Source organism: Crinia signifera, chromosome 6, assembly GCF_055691185.1.
Source record: "Crinia signifera chromosome 6, ASM5569118v1, whole genome shotgun sequence".
Lineage (NCBI taxonomy): Eukaryota > Metazoa > Chordata > Amphibia > Anura > Myobatrachidae > Crinia > Crinia signifera.
The window spans coordinates 92,151,600-92,169,802 of NC_139222.1; the positions used below are offsets into that span (position 1 = coordinate 92,151,600).

An 18,203-nucleotide genomic window follows, 5' to 3' on the forward strand; every position below is an offset into this window, starting at 1 on the left:
TCAGTCATCAATATGTCTCTTCCCGGTTTAAGGAATGAAGTGACAGCTCTTCTTCCTGGAGGTCATGAAGCAGCCGCTGGCTACTGTATTTACTGGAAGAAAATGTGACCATTTAAATGAAACCTGCCCTCAGGTCAGCATGTCCCTGTATTTTAAATGTTCCAGTATTTAAAATAATATAAAGACACTGCAAACTGACTCTTTGACTGAGTCAATGGTGCTACAGTTTAAACTCTCTAGTGAGATGTAGGAAGGAAAGCAGAAGGATAAAAATATGAAGTGTTTAAAACATCAGAGCTTGTATGGTCTGTCCCTTGACAACTTTCTGAACAGTTTTATTGCTCAATCACACCACCTGCCTTCCGGAGATGAAATGGACAGAAATGAGAGTTTAGAACAGGTCTTTCCTACTACCATGAGGTGCATAGTACACTAGTCTGCACTATTTGCTGGTACAATGTCCAGATTGTTTCACCCAGTGTTAGCAACCTGTGTCTTCCAGTTGCATGCTGGGATTTATAGTTCCACATCAGCTGAGAGAAAACAGTGATTTTTTTTTCCGTGTTGCCAATCTGCTCTGTATCACAAGCTTAATAAAGTTAATTGATGAACAAAAGAATAAAGTTCACAAGAAAACAAAAGATTTATAAATTAAAGTTTTGTTTTATTATCAAATAAACTGTGTTTAACTATAAAAAAGTTTCATCAGTACAAAATGTGGCAGATAAAAAAATATAAATACCAGTGTACCTTTGAAATGTAAACATTCTTTGTAAGGATTATGTAGAAAAAGAATAATAGTAGAAAAACACCTGTCAACAGACATAAATAGGAGTTTTTGGCGTCCACCTGTCCGAGGCTGGCTCCCACAACTAGCCATTGTATCACTTGACAACTGCTCACTATTAATCTGAGCACTCATGAAAGGCAGTTGTTTAAGAGTCATATTAACAGGTGCTCAAGAGCTCCGTAAACACAATTGTTTGGTAACACCACAAGCTCTCGTTTTCCTGATCATTGTTAATGGTTGCAGGCATTAAAAATTGTCATTGTGCTGCGGCAAAACAGCTGCCCTTTAAGTGTGATATTATTATTGCATAGTAACACCTTTTTCTTAAAGTACTCATTTTGCATATATTTATATATACAATCACAAAAATAAGAACACATTTTTTTTAACACTTTCAATCGGTCCTTCATAAAATAGAGGAATTAGGCTTTTACGGCTTTCACAAAAATATAAAAATCATCTTTCTTGCTGGTTTAAGGCTTGCAAATCACAGGGTCTCGTCATTTCAAAATACAATCAATAGCGCCATATTATTGCTTTTTTTTTTGGTAACTGAATAAACAAAACATTTAAGCATACAAACATATAAAATGTATTTTGTTCCCGGTGATAATGCAATAAAGTTCTGGAATACAAAAGAGCTCATTTCAGCCACTAAGAGCATTACATAAAAGTGTTATAGGTCCCCCAAAAACCACATGATTTGGGTGCACTTGCTACATATAGCCAGGGCAAATTTATCTGGGAAAAGAATGACCTTCTGGAGTATCAGCAATAGTCAATTGTGCACAAAATAGTGATCAGTGACTCCCAGAACACCCTGTCTCTTCGTGCTTGTGAAGGAGTGACATGCGGGAGAAAGTCCTTGAACAGGTTTTGCACTGATACTTCTTGACGTCTGAATGGGTCTGTAGATGGGCTCGGAGATTGGAGCGGTCAGCGAAGGCCCGATTGCAATGAGTACAGGAAAATGGCTTTTCACCTGTAAGCAAAAAAAAAAAATGCTTTTAATGATCAATAAATTAACAAGGACCAATTAACATTTCATTTTTTTTTTTTACTATATGTGCACAATATATGAGCAAAAGCACCCCCATCTCACACACTGCAACCACAGAGATTAGGTATACAAGGGTGTGTGTGCTTTATTGGGAAGCAAAGTGCCTAATTAAATTGGCACTCTGCCTTTTTATCAAATGCTAATATCCACACTGCATTTATTTATTATAGTCAGGGTAGTGTCATTTAGTTAACACAATTAATGGCTTTGAATTTCTTTTGCATTGCCTACAGCACTTGAAGGGGGTGTGAAATCAAACCCACAAAATACACAACATTCAGACTGTCCCTGTGTTTGGGATAAAAGATTTGGTACAATGTGATCCTTGCTAAGAACACAAGCAAGGCTGGCAGCTGGGAGTGTATTACCCATCCAGGCAACTGTACTGCAACAGGTGCAATTCACAGTGCTTCCTGTGCCCACCCTTAACACCAGCCTGCCTCACTCAAAGAAAGGGAATTAGTGATGCTGAAATAATCCATTTGTATGTTGGCTTTTGTCATTTCCAGTTATCCTTTAGGTGTTTAATTTCCACCTGCCCATTATTACTAGCATGCCCCAACATAAGACATGCATGCATTTATATCCTCCTACAGACCAAGACATTACAGTAAATATTAATGCCACATTTAAACATTTAATACTATTTGCCAGAATGAAGCGGATTATTGCACTGTATCTTACCTGTGTGTGTTCTGATGTGTCCCTGAAGGAGCCATGGTCTTGAGAAAGCTTTGCCACAGATTTTACAGACACAGGGAAGTGTGTGGCTCCTGATATGCATCTTCAGGGCCCCTAAACTGACATATTCCTTCTCACAGTATTTGCAGCTGAATGATTTTCTGCTTTGGGAGTCACAGTGCAGCTGCTTGTGTTTAGACAGTCCAGCAAAGGTAGAGTAAGACTTTGTGCACTGGTTACAGTGGAACTTCTCCGCTTCTGTGGCTGAAGAGGCTGGGCTGGGGGGATCTGAGGTTTTCCCCTCATCATCCTCACTGGAGAAAGAGGTGAGGTCTAGAGGTTTAGAGTCGTCGCTGGATGTGGAGATTGGAGATTTACTGTAGTCGGGATCAGTGGTAAAGAACGTGGTAAGTAACCCAGTGTCCCAGACAAGAGGTGGGAAGTAAGCTCCTGTGCTGAGGATCTCTGGCTGAGGTATCACAGGGATGGGGTACTTGTCATATAGGAATGGTGAGATATACACTAGAGAGAAGAAAGCAAAACAAAACACATTAGCTTTAGAAGCATCAACATTAACTACAGATTGTTATATGATATTATCAGCAGCTGCATTGCAGATCAGACAGAGGCACTAAGCTTTAAAAGTGAAGTGGAGAGAGATAAAGTAGCAGCCAATTAGATCCTAACTGGCATGTTTCAGGCTGTGTTAAAAAAAATTGACAGATGTTTGGCTGCTACTTTATCTCTCTCCAAGTTTGAGGCTTAGCACACACCTGGTCCAGAAAGATACTAAAATGTGAACGTTCTATTTGCCCTGTGCACGGTGCAGCAACAGGACTGGGTGCAGTGGGTACAATGTAATGTGACTGTACCTGTCTGACTTTCCAGTTCACTGTAGTTTGGCTTCTTGGTGACAGAGAAGTGTTTCTTGACCAGGAATGATCGGGGCATCTTGGAGAAGCGGTGGCTACTGCCGATGACACAATCCAGGCAAAGAGGGTCTCACATGGGACTCTGCACTCCGGGATATAACAGAAGGCACTAGTGTGCCTGTGTCAGCGCTCTACAGCCTTAATATGCAGCCTGCGGGCCGGGGCGGGGCCATGCAAATTACCATTGTCAACTCCCAGCCAATCAGCATGCAGGGGAGTGAAGAAGCGTTCCTCCCAAAATCTCTCCCGCAGCAGCAGGTGCCTGGAGCAGTGAATTTTGGATGGTGAGCCTGCTACTTTCTCCACCCCTATAATAGGAGAGTGCAAACTTTTTATTGTATCTCCAGGCAAACTCCTGCTGACAGCAAAACCTGCTTCACCTCCTCCAACACACCATACCTGCATCGGGCACAGATCCCTTTGTTGCTGCTTAACAGGTCACTAAACATTAACAGGGCAAAAAAAGAGAGGTCCATCAGATTAGACTGTCCACATGAGGTCTTTCAGAGTATTATCCACACTGAAGGATTGGGACACATCTTCAGTACATTGTAACCAAACACAAAAATCCTTTGTGACAGCTAAACTATGCACTTTACTCTGACAATACCAGACCTTGTGTTGTTCAAATAAGTTTCAAAGCCCCTTTATTGCAGTGTTAGTTTGTGGTCTATGGTCTATTTACATAGTACATTTATTTGTACATGGGTTTTTGGTCAATCGTGCTGGTCACACTGGGCTACTGAGACCTCTTTAGTATCTTTTGTGGTTGTCACATTTGTGGCTATGGGGTTTTTATGTACTAAGGCTTGCAGAGAGATTAAGGGTTACAGACTGTTTTAAAAATGACAGTTAGGAGCTGACTGCGTGGTAGTTTATGTCCATCCACTTTATCTCTCTCTAAAGGCCCATACACACTTGGTGACTTTGAGCTGAAAACCGCTCATAACAGCAAGTTTGAGCAACTTTCAGCTCAAAGCCGCCCAGTGTGTATGCCCCGGTGATGAGTAATGAGCACTACTGCGCGCTCCCGCATCATCGCCGGGAAAGCTGTTCATCTGCTGGTAATACCCGAAGTATGAACGGCTTTGAGGATGGCTTTGCATAGTGCTGCGCTATGCAAAGCCATCCTCCCCCCACTGAAGCCGTTCAGTGTGTATGCACTGAGCGGTTTTCCCCCCAGCGATGATAGTGATCATGACTGTCCATACATGCTGGGCATAGTGATCCAGTGTGAATGGACCTTAAGGCTAAGTATACATAGACCTCTATAAGCTGAAACTAGTATCAACCCTTTCCCTGGTACACGAGTGTTATACAGACTGTGCAATGGCTGAAATGCCCACTTTGAGAAGCATGCTACAATTTTCATCTTCCACCATGTTTGTACAGTATATTGGGCCTGATTCAGTTGTGGTCGGAGGAGCTAACGCTGCTTCTTACATGGAAGCAGCAGCAATACCACTAATATGGTAGTTCGACAGGAGGCAGCACATTCCCGCTGCTTTACTGATCTGAATAACTGCGATACCATTGGCGGCTGAATGCATGACCCTAAGGACCTGCAAGCCAGCCATTGCAGATCCTACTAAATAGCCATCCTCCAATAGAGATCCTGCCCCCCCCCCCCAATGGTGACAACAGCCTCTGTTTCCCAAAACCCCCTCTAAACCTCCAAATGGCAGCAGACTGTCAATCAATGACAGTCAGTTGCTGTACTGCATACAACGCGGCAGACCCATCCTGCACATGCTCAGTACTGGTGCACATGCACAAAGTATAAAATATTGGTATTTTGCCGCATGCGCCGCTCCGAAACTGAATCCTGCCCATTGTCCACATTGCATGAGAACCAAATGAAGTATGTATATATGTTTTAAAAGTATAAACAATGGAGGCAGCCTTTTTGAGTAAAAATCCAGACTATCCATTAGCTTCAGTGACATTGTAGCAAGAGGCATCTGATGTCTCACGCCTCAGTAGACACTATTGCAAAAAAATGCATAGACTCTCATCATCAAATCTTTGGTTCATCTCTCAAAATGGCTTCCTTCTTTGTGTGTATAAGGAAGGGTCACAATGTCCTGGGATTTATTTATATCTACCAAGGTAAATATTGTCCAAACTATGTGACATGATTGAAACTTTGCGACTTTCTAGATTACATCATAGTAAATAATTATAAGTCACGGTATGTATGCTCTTTAATACATTTACATGTGTAGGGGGTATTTATCAAAACATGCAGATAGATAAAGCGGAAAGAAATAAAATAGTAACCAATCAGCCATTTTTAATAAACACAGCCTGGAAAAAGAGTTAAAAAGTTATTTGTTAGTGGTTTATTTATCTCCACTTTATCTTTCTCCGTGCTGATAAATACTCCACTTAATGGGGCCTACACAGGGGGTGACACTGCTGAGCGATCTGTGCAATGTCGATAGCTCAGCAAGATCGCTCAGCGCTGCACAGCGATGTGTGCTGAGCGATCTGTCAGGGCCAGTGTTCTCCGGTGAGACCACTGTCCCTGACCGGCGATATTACTAGATTTATCCAGCATGCTGCATATTAATCACCGGGCGATAACACCACATGGGCCGGGCATCACTATCGCGTTGGCCCCTACACACAGAGCAATGTAAGGGCATTTTCTAAGCGATCTAGTCAGATTAAATCGCCTCATGTGTAGGCCCCATAAGTGTTAAATATTAAAAGAAACAATATATGAATGAGCTTCTGACTATGCAGACATTGGTAGAAAACCTGATGGTAATGCCGTCTCTACTTACAAAGTCATTTTAGACAACTGACTATCAAGCTGTTCTTTAATCTCAGCACCCTCTGTGTTGGAATTGTAGAGTTTCAGGGGAAGTGCTTTCTTTTTTGAACTTTGATTCAGGCAGGCCCACACGTGTCAGCCAGATGGCACCTGTCCCCCACTGCATTCCTCTGACACCACAGTATGGACAGGTGACAGTAGACCCAGTGGAATCCGGTCTCCTGCATGTCACTTTCAACTTACCGGCACCTCTCATCTTAGCCATGGGTGGCTGGGAAATAGTAGTGTACTTTGTCTCTGTGTGTATACGTTTAGCTTTTATTTAAGCAGGACTAACCCTGTGCACAAACTTTAGCAGACTGTATGGATTCGCAGTGCTGCACAGATATTTACTCAAGAGTTATTCAGGAGTTGCTGGCTGTATCCTGTCATTTTTCTGATCAATTAATAAGCTGCATACTGTAGATAGCAGCAAATCCTGCCTTATAAGATGGCACTTAAAATATTATTAATAATAATAATAATAATAGCTACTCATTCCTATCTACTGTGGGATAATATTGGCAGTTTCCAGTCAGCATACACCAAAATGCAAAACTAATATGCATCGCTGTAAACAAGCCATGAAAACAAATGGCTCAGCTGGAGAGGAAAGGGTTAACCTGGGTTTTATAATCTATCATGCAAATGAGGCTGCTATCTGTAAACTACAGATAAAAGTCACCTGTAGTCTAGGCAGGTAATGAAAGTAAAACATTCATTGAATCCTTACTATGCAAACACCTAAAGAGATGGTCTGATACGTTAGGAATTATGGATACATTGTTCTGTGTAATTCTGTATTGTAAATGAAAATCTGTGATTTACTTTTACTGTACAGTGTACACATGCAGAGAGAATAAGTGTACATTATTTTGCCAATTAGCATTACATAGCATATGGTAACATCGCCCCCCAGTGGCAAAACGCTTACTTTAATTCCCTCAGCAACAACTTGGAAACAAACCATTTTGCATACACGATTAAAATAACATTTTACTTATAAAGATCAACACAGAAATTTAATAGTTACACAAGAGAGATTATTTCGTTATTGTATGATTAGATTCTCAATGAAAATTTAGTTCAATATTCTTTTGGTGAACACGTTAAAAAACTTTGGGGGTAGAATAAAATGTAATTTGCAACTAAATCACACTGCATTTAAGAAATGGGTGGATTTAGGGGGTGTCAATGACTGCGTAAGGAACAATGGTGGTCACCAATAAGCTGTGATAGGTAGTTAATGTCAGTGGCAAGAATAGATATGGAAGTCACTGCAGCCCACACACGCATCGATTTTAGAATGCGTTTTGTACTTTTAAAGTACAAAACGCATCATGCGTACGATTTTAGTGTTGGAGTAGCGCGGCGTGTGCGACGCGATGCTGTACTATGCGCGTTCACGTTGCTCGATTTTAGATGTCCTAAAAAGTATGTGCCGCAGCTACTTTTTAGGACATTATCGCACAGCATCGGGCTCAGCATTATACAGGCATGCGAGCCGATGCTATACGATGGTTTTTTTTTTTTCTTTTTTTTACAAACCCTCCCCTCCGCTCAGTCCCTTCCTGCTTTCGCGCGAGAGACGGCCAGTCACGTGGGGACACCACACCTAGCAGCGGAGCGGCGCGACGGGACTGCGTACAAGGTAAGTAGTGCATAACTTATTTAATTTACAGGTGGCCGCAAAAAAAAGAAAGCACAGCGGGGGACCCCAGTCAAGAAGTGGCAGGGGGCAGTGGACCCCCTGCCACAACAGGGTATTAATGCAGGGGCGGGCAGGGAAAACAAAATGGAGCAGGGCTGCTGCAGCAGCTCTCTCCATTATACATCTGTATAGGTGGCCGCAAAAAAAAAAAAGCACAGCGGGGGACCCCAGTCAAGAAGTGGCAGGGGGCAGTGGACCCCCTGCCACAGCAGGGTATTAATGCAGGGGCGGGCAGGGAAAACAAAATGGAGCAGGGCTGCTGCAGCAGCTCTCTCCATTATACATCTGTATAGGTGGCCGCAAAAAAAAAAAAGCACAGCGGGGGACCCCAGTCAAGAAGTGGCAGGGGGCAGTGGACCCCCTGCCACAGCAGGGTATTAATGCAGGGGCGGGCAGGGAAAACAAAATGGAGCAGGGCTGCTGCAGCAGCTCTCTCCATTATACATCTGTATAGGTGGCCGCAAAAAAAAAAAAGCACAGCGGGGGACCCCAGTCAAGAAGTGGCAGGGGGCAGTGGACCCCCTGCCACAGCAGGGTATTAATGCAGGGGCGGGCAGGGAAAACAAAATGGAGCAGGGCTGCTGCAGCAGCTCTCTCCATTATACATCTGTATAGGTGGCCGCAAAAAAAAAAAAGCACAGCGGGGGACCCCAGTCAAGAAGTGGCAGGGGGCAGTGGACCCCCTGCCACAGCAGGGTATTAATGCAGGGGCGGGCAGGGAAAACAAAATGGAGCAGGGCTGCTGCAGCAGCTCTCTCCTTTATAGTTCACTATAATGGCCATTACACATAATGTCAAAACTATGGCCCTTATTCTGGTTGGTGCGGCCAGAGCCGCACACGGGGCTCCGGCCGCACAAACCAATCCCCGCCCACCCTACGGATCGCCACGGCCGTCCGTACACGGACGGCTGGCGATCCGCATAAAAATGGTGGAAGCTACGCCTCCACCATGGTGGGAGCTGCCCCCTGCATTCGATGGTCGTCGACCATCGAAGGCAGGTCCGCACGCCGCGGCAGCTCCCGCAAGCTGAGACCACACGGACAATCGTCCGTGTGGTAGCTTGTATGGGGGCTGAAAGCTGACATCCGGCGACGTCAGCTTTCCGCCCCCATGAGTGGCGTCATGCCCTCATTACCATGCATACGCCCCGCGTTTGCATGGGAACGCCCATGAAACGCGGGGCGTACACATAGGGAAATGAGGGCATGAAGCCCCTCACGCCCCTATACGCCCCCTTTGCGGCGGACGAAATACGTCTGCGGCGAAGGGGGCTGCACATGCGCAGATTGACCTCTGTGCATGTGCAGTGTAAAAACATCGGCGGTACGGCCGCACGCGGGCCGTACCGCACGAAGTAGAATAAGGGCCTATATTGTCTGTCACACATAATGCAAACACCATAATGCCAATTACACATAATGTCACACGCTGTAATGGCCTGTGCACAACATGCCAACACTGTAATGCCAGGGAGGGAATGTGGACTAAAAGTGGACTTGTAGAATCACAGTTAGTGGACAGATGTTTGCGTAACAAAATTAATATTGAGTTGAGGCAGCATTACTTCATTTGGAAGCCATATGGTTATTTAATATGGTGCTACACCTGTTATTTTGCACCTGCCCATATGAAGATGAAGAAATGAGCTTAAGCATGTAAAATAGTGATTTCAAAGATGGTTGCAACACAAACCAGTGATGCTATTCCAATAGAAGGATTGTGCAAAACCACATCAGCAGAGAGAGGGCCCTGTTCCTTACTGTGTGCAACCACAATTGTACATCACTATATTTACGCCACACAAGACCACCTGGGTCTCTCTATTTTAGGGGAGGGCAATGCAGAAAATGGATATGTCAGTATATTTTGTGAAAAACTTTGCCTATGTCTGTTCCTCACATGACAATGTTGCCTCTTTCTTTTCCAGTTGTTGAAAGCATTGACGCCACGTTGGACTATCTCTGAACATCTGTCCAATCAGGGTCCAGAAAGTCCGAAAGGTATGTTAACAGCACCATGTTGGGGGGGTTGATTTGTACTGGGTAGCTGCAAGTGCATCTCACATGGTTTTCACATGCCATATTGTGCAGTCGCTGTGTAGTAAACAATGCATGTTGCTAGGTTATGCAAAGGGAGCTCTGGATCAGTCGGTAGCCTGGACTGATGAGTTATGTCGGGGGTTTGTACTCTTTGGACAAATTGATTGGTTTCTGCAATATTTAACAAAGTTATTTGTCTAATCACTACTATTATTCCCGCATCGATGTTTCTTTTATTTGTGTATTTTTGCCTTTGCCTATGTCTGTTCCTCACATGACAATGTTGCCTCTTTCTTTTCCAGTTGCTGAAAGCATTGACGCCACGTTGGACTATCTCTGAACATCTGTCCAATCAGGGTCCAGAAAGTCCGAAAGGTATGTTAACAGCACCATGTTGGGGGGGTTGATTTGTACTGGGTAGCTGCAAGTGCATCTCACATGGTTTTCACATGCCATATTGTGCAGTCGCTGTGTAGTAAACAATGCATGTTGCTAGGTTATGCAAAGGGAGCTCTGGATCAGTCGGTAGCCTGGACTGATGAGTTATGTCGGGGGTTTGTACTCTTTGGACAAATTGATTGGTTTCTGCAATATTTAACAAAGTTATTTGTCTAATCACTACTATTATTCCCGCATCGATGTTTCTTTTATTTGTGTATTTTTGCCTTTGCCTATGTCTGTTCCTCACATGACAATGTTGCCTCTTTCTTTTCCAGTTGCTGAAATCTGTGAGGCAACGCGGAACATTTGCATAGCATCTTGCCAGTCAAGGTCTGCACAGGCAGAAAGGTATGTGTAATTGCACCAAGGTGGGTTAGTGAGGTAGAGTTGTTCTGCTTATTGGGAATTATGGGTATACACATTTTGGGGTGCGTCGTTTCAAACATGTTTTTATTATTGTCCCTATTTAACTGACTTAAACATAAGTAATAATGTAATTCTGCCAGCAATGCAATTAATCATTTTTGTAATTTTGCCAATTATGGGTGGCATAGTTAGGGGAAATACTCAGCCAGATTGCAGCTTCTCATCACAGCCAAGGGCAAACTCCCAGGTACAGGGTGTCAATGAGGGAACAGGCGTTTGATGAGGATGATGCTTTGCTCCCGCCTAGCCTACCTAGCACAGTTGCAATATGTCCCAATTCATGACAATGGACCATTGCACACCATCAATTAGGTCAGGGTGTATCTCCCGAGTAAAGGCAGGAACTTAAGCTGTTATTGTTTTTTTATCATGGAAAGCATCCACAAAGCACAAATGTAGAAGGTAGCCAGCATTCATTATAGTTGAGGAAATTATCCTTCATGACAATCACATTCTGATGTGAATAATAATGCTTGCTTAGTGACACAGAGTAATATGCAATAAGACATCAGTACTCCGGCTTCGCTAACTACTCAAACTTAAATTCTCAAAATAGCAATGGCCACTGCATAAGTATATGTAATTGTCTGTTTAAATGAGTAATGTATCTGTCATTACGACGTAACATTTTCCAAATGACGTTTATGCAAAGGATTTCACAATGGAAAGTTTATGATTTTTGCCAGGGTGTGGTGAGTTCATATTTTTGTAATCAAGTTCTTTAACAAGTGTATTTTTTTGGACTGTGTTCCTGCAGATTTTCCAGCTACAATGAGCACCAACTACTGGACACGGTTCATTGAGATCTATGAGCAGAACGACTGTCTCTGGAGGACAACGAATAAAGATTACCATAATAAAGAGAAAAGGAATAGAGCATATCAGAAGCTAATTGATTACTGCAAGGTACGAAACAGCGAGGCAGACTTGAAGTTTGTGCGGAAGAAAATTGCTAATATGAGGACAGTAGTGGTAAAGGAGCACAATCAGGTGCTTGAATCGCAGCGATCAGGAGCAGGAACCGATGATATCTACAAGCCAAAACTATGGTACTACGATATCATGAAGTTTATCATCGAACAGCCACCAAGAAGAACAGCACAGGAAACGCCTATGGATGATGACTCTCCGGAAGTCGTTCCCGTTGAAGATCCGGAGAGTGGTGACATAGTAAGTTTTTGATTCATCTTTGGTTTTCAAATGGCTTATGTAATGTATTTTAATGTCTTCTTTCTTTCTTATTATCCATAGGACGTTTTCTCGGAGCAGGATGCAACGGCTCAGGTCGAGCCAGAAGCAGAGGGACCTGTGGATGAGTCGCCAACTGTTGCTCCTCCAAAAAAACAGAGGAGGAAGCAACCGCCACAGGGGACCTGTTTGGCTGCATCCTGTGCGCTACCTTTTTTTAAGCGCGCGGAGGAAGTTCTAAATAAGCCCCCGGATGATATTCAAATGTTTGCAAACCATATGGCTAGTGAGTGCAGGAAGATGCGTCCAGAACAGTATCGCATCTTCAAACGCATAGTTCATGTCGGTATGATACGCGCATCAGATAACACCCTATATGATGAGTGTGACATAACGCCATCAGCTATGCGGCACCAGCCACAGCCCCCACCGGCCCCTTATCCATATCACCACCCCTTTGTCAATGCGCCGGGTCTACCTCCGCATCCCCATACTTCTTTTGAAGCGCCCGGGCCATCCACCCAATCATCTTCCACCTCTCAACCGAGCGCATTGTCTGGCGGTTTGTTCAGGACTATGTTGAACAATCCATCCCTCCCCCCAGATGATGATGCGTATTATTAAATAAATTGATTTAATTTGGCTTCGATTTTGGCATGCGTTAATTGTTGGTACTTAAAAAAAGGTTCGTGCTGTTCAAATTGGTGTCTGTTCGATAATAAACTCATGATGTTGTTTGTCCATAGTTTTGGTTATTGGAGATGTTATTGGTTCTGTGCTCCTGATCGTTGTGATTTGTGTGCCTGATTTGCTCCTTTTTCCACTTCTGTCTCCCATTTTTGCATTTTTCTTCCGTACAAATGTATAGTCTGCAGCACTGTTTCGTGCCTTGCATGTTCATAATTGCTGATATGTGCTTGATTCCTTTTCTCTTTATTATGTTAATGGTTCCTCCGAGGCAGTTGTATGCCTCATTTTTCTTAATGAACCGTGTCCAGATGACAGAATCTGCCGAATGCAGTAAAGTTTTCAAAATTTAAATACCGTGTGCTGTTTTTTTCCTTGCAAATGTATAGATATTGCTCCAAGCCATACATTGTTGTTTTGCATATTAACCAAACACTGTATATTAATATAAGTCAATTTTGGTAGAAAACTAAGCTTGAAAGGTGGAATTACGGTTTTTGTTTCCAAAAACCATTGTTTTGTCACGGGATATGAGTCTAATTTAGCAAGGTATTGACCTATTAACATAATGGTTTGAAACTTTTGAAAATGAAAAATCGATGGCCCTTATTCTCATCGGTGCGGCCCGATCAGTAATATGCGGTGATGTCCGTCTTGGCGAATCCCTGCCTTCCATACGGATCGCCACCTCCGTCCGTATGCGGATATGTGGCGGCCCGCATGAATGTGGACGGGGATACGCCTCCTCCATGGTGGGAGAAGCCCCTCCATTCGATGGTCGCCGACCATCGAATGCAGGGCCGCACGCTCCACCAGATCCCGCAACACAAGACCACACCGACACTTGTCTGTGTGAACTCTTGTATGGGGGCCGGCAGCTAACATCCGGCGATGTCATATGTCTGCCCTGTAGCCACGCGTCACAGCCTCATTACCATGCGTACGCCCCGCGTTTCCATGGGAAGGCCCATGAAACGTGGGGCGTATGCATAGGGTAATGAGGATAAGTAGCCCCTCACGCCACCTGTGCGGCGTATCGAGAATCGTTGCGGCGCAAGCGCCTGCACATGCGCAGAGTGACCTCTGCACATGCGCAGAAGATAAACATCGGCGGACCGTATGCAAGCGGGATTATCCGCACCGATCACAATAAGGGCCTATGTGACACAATTTGCCTCAAGGATGGTAAAAATGAAATTTCTAGAATTGGTGCACACATGACCTTTACGTACAGTAGTAATGTAGTGACAAACTATGACATATATGGCTCAAAAAAATTACACACTGGTAAGGTGTTTGTAAGTGATGGGTGGGTTTTTATTTCATGAACACTGCAAATTGAAAAGAACAATTTGGTCAAAAATAATGTAGCCTTGAGGAATATGTATTTCACGAAATGCTTAGTTCCTGCCATGGTACACTTCCAATCCCATTGAAATATTGCAAATACTCCTCTCGTACATTTCTTGCAGATGTGCTGGATCCCTGTGCAGAGGTTGTGACATGAAAGTTGTCAAGGGGGCAAGTCTCAATACTTTCACATGTTGTATCAGAGACATATGGTGTACATGGTCTGACTGTAGTTGGTGAACTTTGACGTAAGAAATTATGAAGGGAACAGGCTGCAAGAACTACCTTGTCAATTTTGCATGGGGTCATATCAATAGTGGTATGGAACACTCTGAATCTGCTACAAAGAATCCCAAAGGTATTCTCAATTACCCGGCGTGCTCTTGACAGCCGGTAATTGAAGATTCTTCTGTCATGATCCAGCGAACGTTGAGGATAGGGCTTCAGTAAATGATTCTCGAGGGCAAAGGCCTCGTCGGCCACAAAGACAAAATTAAGCCCAAACTTGCATTCATTTGCAGTAGGCAAATGAAGTGTACTGTCTTGCAACCTTTGGTAGAATTTGGTTGCCTTAAATGTGCCACCATCTGAGGAGCGACCATTAGCACCAACTGAAACATAAATAAATTCATAATTTGCATTGGCAATTGCCATCATAACGGTGCTGAAGTAGCCTTTGTAGTTGTAGAACAAGGAGCCGCTATTTGCTGGTGGCCTGATTCGAATATGCTTTCCATCTATGGCACCGCCACAGTTTGGAAATTGCCATCTGTCGTCGAATCCTTGAGCCAATTGCAACCATTGGTCCGAATTTCTGGGAAACTAGATGTAGAGAAATTTAATATTAGTGAATATTTAAAATCGTTTTCAAAATTAGACATGCAAATATATAGTGTATACGTATGCAAGGGCATGTATGTATGCAGGTAGGTATGTATGTATGTATACAAGAATTGATGTGTTTTGAGTGTGAGAGAGAGAGTGACAGAGAGAGAGAAAGATAGAGGCAGACATTGATGTGAGTATAAAAATGCATTGCATGTAATGGCAAAACAGATCTCCAGTGAAAAAGATCCCGGTAGTCTACAGTGACAATCCTGTCCCAGCCACAAACCGATATGTTACAATTTTGCAGCACACCTAGGTCGACAGTCTTTTGGCCGAGATTATCATGGCCAAAGAACCACATGTGTGTGGAGGGGGAAAAGGCCAGACCTGGTGTGTATGGGGAGCGGGGAGCACCTGCCTCCGGGGTCCGGTATGTATTGAGATTAATGGCGCCACAGTGGCGGCCTGAAATCATCAAAATCCGTGTTCCTCACTATCTGGACCCTGGACACATCAGATCACTGTCATCTGATTCAGCAGCTATGAACTCCCAGCATAAAGGACCCCAACAGGCGCAGCTAGCTATGTACACAGGTGGACCTATCAACACATAGTACTTTCTGCTCCCTCTGTGCACATGATTAGCATCAAACATTTTCAGTGGGCTGTGGAAAATGGGGTAGTGTCTAGGGGAGTGTAATGCTTGAACTTTGCTGGAAGCTGCGGATCCATGTATGCAACTTTTCACACACATGCTGCCACTGGCCACTTGCCTTGATACATTTAGGTGTTAAAGACCCTGCAAATGGCATGGCCACCAATGTTAGGGGCAGAACATCGCAGCTTATTGATAAGTGTGTCCCTCGGTGTGGTATTGCTGAAATGGTGAGATCTACCAAATGACAATCAGTATGTTATGAAAAGCAAGGGGGAAATGAAACGGATTTACTTGCATTACATATTGCCCCTGATTCTGATCGGTGCGGACACAGGTGATTATGCAGGCCGGACCGTGTGCGCAAAACCCCGCCTTCCATACGGATCGCCAACTCCGTCCGTATGCGGTAAGAAGGTGGCGGAATGGTCCGCACGTGTATTTGACACGCAATACGCCTCCTCCATCTAAGGGAACCTCCCCCATCATTCGATGGTCACAGACCATGGAATGCAGGAGCAATTGCTCCACCAAGTAGCGCAAGCACACGGACATGTTTCCATGCTAAAGCAGGGATCTGGCCGGGCAGCTGACATCCAGCAATGTCAGATGTCCGCCCCCTACACGTGCGTCACGACTGCATAACCATACGTACGACCAGCGTTTGCATGGGAAGGGCCATGAAATGGGGGGCGTATGCATATGGTAATTCGCACAAATAGCCCTTCACGCACCTCGACAGTCCCTGTTCGGAGTGTTCACAGGTCATGCGGCATTTACCCATATGCCCTGCTCTCACATGCGCAGAGACGCCTCTGCATATGCGCAGACACAAAACATCGGCCAGCCCAACGCATGAGTATATATCCACACCGATCAGAGTAAAGGCTATTCTTACATTTTTAAAGTGAAAGCAAAATATTACCTGGAAACACTTCTTCTTTAACACAGAATATATGGCTTCACACGTCTCTGGAATGATCTGGCCTAAAGCTTGCGCTGATATTCTGGTGGAAAATTTGAGGTCCTCAAACGATCTACCTGTGGCTAGGTAGCGTAAAGTCGCTACTAGCCTATCGTGCGGTGAAATTGCTTTACGCATGATTGTATCCTTTTTCACAATCAAGGGCGTGACCATTAAGAGTAGTTCTTGAAACGTGTGGTCGTTCATGCGCAAATAGTTGCGGTAATCATCAGGATTTGACTCTTGCAATTCCTGAAGGAGTGAGGTATGGGACATGCTATCTCGTTTCAGGAGCCATTCTTTTGTCCAGCAACTACGTTCCTTTCGGTCACCTGTATGATGATGATGGGCCATTTGCATAACTGCGATGCCCTGAGCATATAGTATTTGCGCCTGATACTGGAATTCATCCATAACAAATTTCTGGGAATAGCCCAAATCACCAACAAAATCACTGCGCAAAGGAATTGAAGTCTGTCAGTTTTGGCCTATAAATAAACTCTGATCACTTTTTTTATACATTCAAATTGTTATCAACAACTTTATTGATGGGTTCAAACTTGTCAACTTCAGCCAAAAAAAAGTTCAGAAAAGTCAGGTGAAAAATGTGCTTAAATCGCACAGCACAGCACAGCATCGCATCGCAAACGGCTAAATAACCATCGCATCGGGTCATGCTTAAATCTGGCCGAAAAATTGTATAGAACCATTGTACTGCTAAAAACGCATAGCACTGTAATCGGTGCGTGTGTGGCCACCTTACAGTGGTTCCCATACTGTGTGCCCCAATACACCTGCAGGTGTGCCTCCGGCTGCTGATTTAGAACCAAATGAAATTATTAATGGTCAAAGTGATAGGTAAAACCAGTGTTAATAGCTGCCAATCATAAAGCAGGTACACAATCAGAAACACAACTGTACACCACTACATAGCTGACCATTAGGATGACAGGTAGGCACAATTTACTTACTGTAACTAATCCCTCCCCCCCCCCCCCCCCCCCCCCCACACACACATAAAAAAACGGCCATGGATTGAAAGACATGCCCACTTTTTGCTGATCGCCAGGCGGCATATTGAATCCTGCCTGCCAATAAACTGGTGAGCGGGCCGAAAATGGGCCAGGGTCCCAACTGTCGGGACGTACTAACAGTCGGGACCCGGGTTGAATACTAACTAAAAGTTGATTAAAAAATGAAGAGATGCATGTCAGTGATGCAGTTCTCAATATGGCATTATAAAAAGGAAATCCAGTAGTTCATCACAGAAGTGAGATTGTCGAGCGATACCCAGGTGATGTGTTTATTACACCAATTGCGATCTTTAGGGTTGCTTTAAGCAGCTAAACCCGTCTCAATGAATGGGTGTCGTGTGGCACAAAAAGACCAGTTTAGATGCTCATATGGGTTGCTTTTCGCTTATTTCAGTTCACCACCCCTGGTGGTTTCATGCACTTTCAGTTTCCAAGTCATACACAATAATGACAACTGTAAACTAATAAAGTACAGATAATGTATCGACTATCTTGTAACAGATGTCAATTTGCAGTTTATGTGTATGATTTATCAAAGTAGTTACTGAACACATAATTCCTAATGCAACAGGGAAAGATTTTCTCTAGTCAATGAT

At 43.9% G+C, this 18,203-nt stretch overlaps 1 protein-coding gene across 1 annotated transcript; it reads right to left on the reverse strand.

The window, feature by feature from the left end:
• Positions 1-664: 664 nt before the first annotated feature.
• On the reverse strand, positions 665-4,349 carry SNAI1 (snail family transcriptional repressor 1). The gene is made up of 3 exons (XM_083146461.1): positions 3,404-4,349; positions 2,535-3,053; positions 665-1,772 (listed from the first exon to the last, which is right to left on the reverse strand). The coding sequence occupies exons 1-3, from the start codon at positions 3,480-3,482 to the stop codon at positions 1,591-1,593; spliced, it is 780 nt and encodes a 259-aa protein (XP_083002587.1). The 5' UTR covers positions 3,483-4,349; the 3' UTR covers positions 665-1,590.
• Between the last annotated feature and the right edge of the window lie 13,854 nt (positions 4,350-18,203).

Excerpts from the sequence above, each read along its gene's own strand:
- SNAI1 (XM_083146461.1), bottom strand. The coding sequence starts at position 3,482 with ATGCCCCGATCATTCCTGGTCAAGAAACACTTCTCTGTCACCAAGAAG. Across the intron at positions 3,054-3,403 it reads TGAACTGGAAAGTCAGACAG|TGTATATCTCACCATTCCTA; the intron begins GTACAGTCACAT and ends TCTTCTCTCTAG. Across the intron at positions 1,773-2,534 it reads ACACATCAGAACACACACAG|GTGAAAAGCCATTTTCCTGT; the intron begins GTAAGATACAGT and ends TTTTGCTTACAG.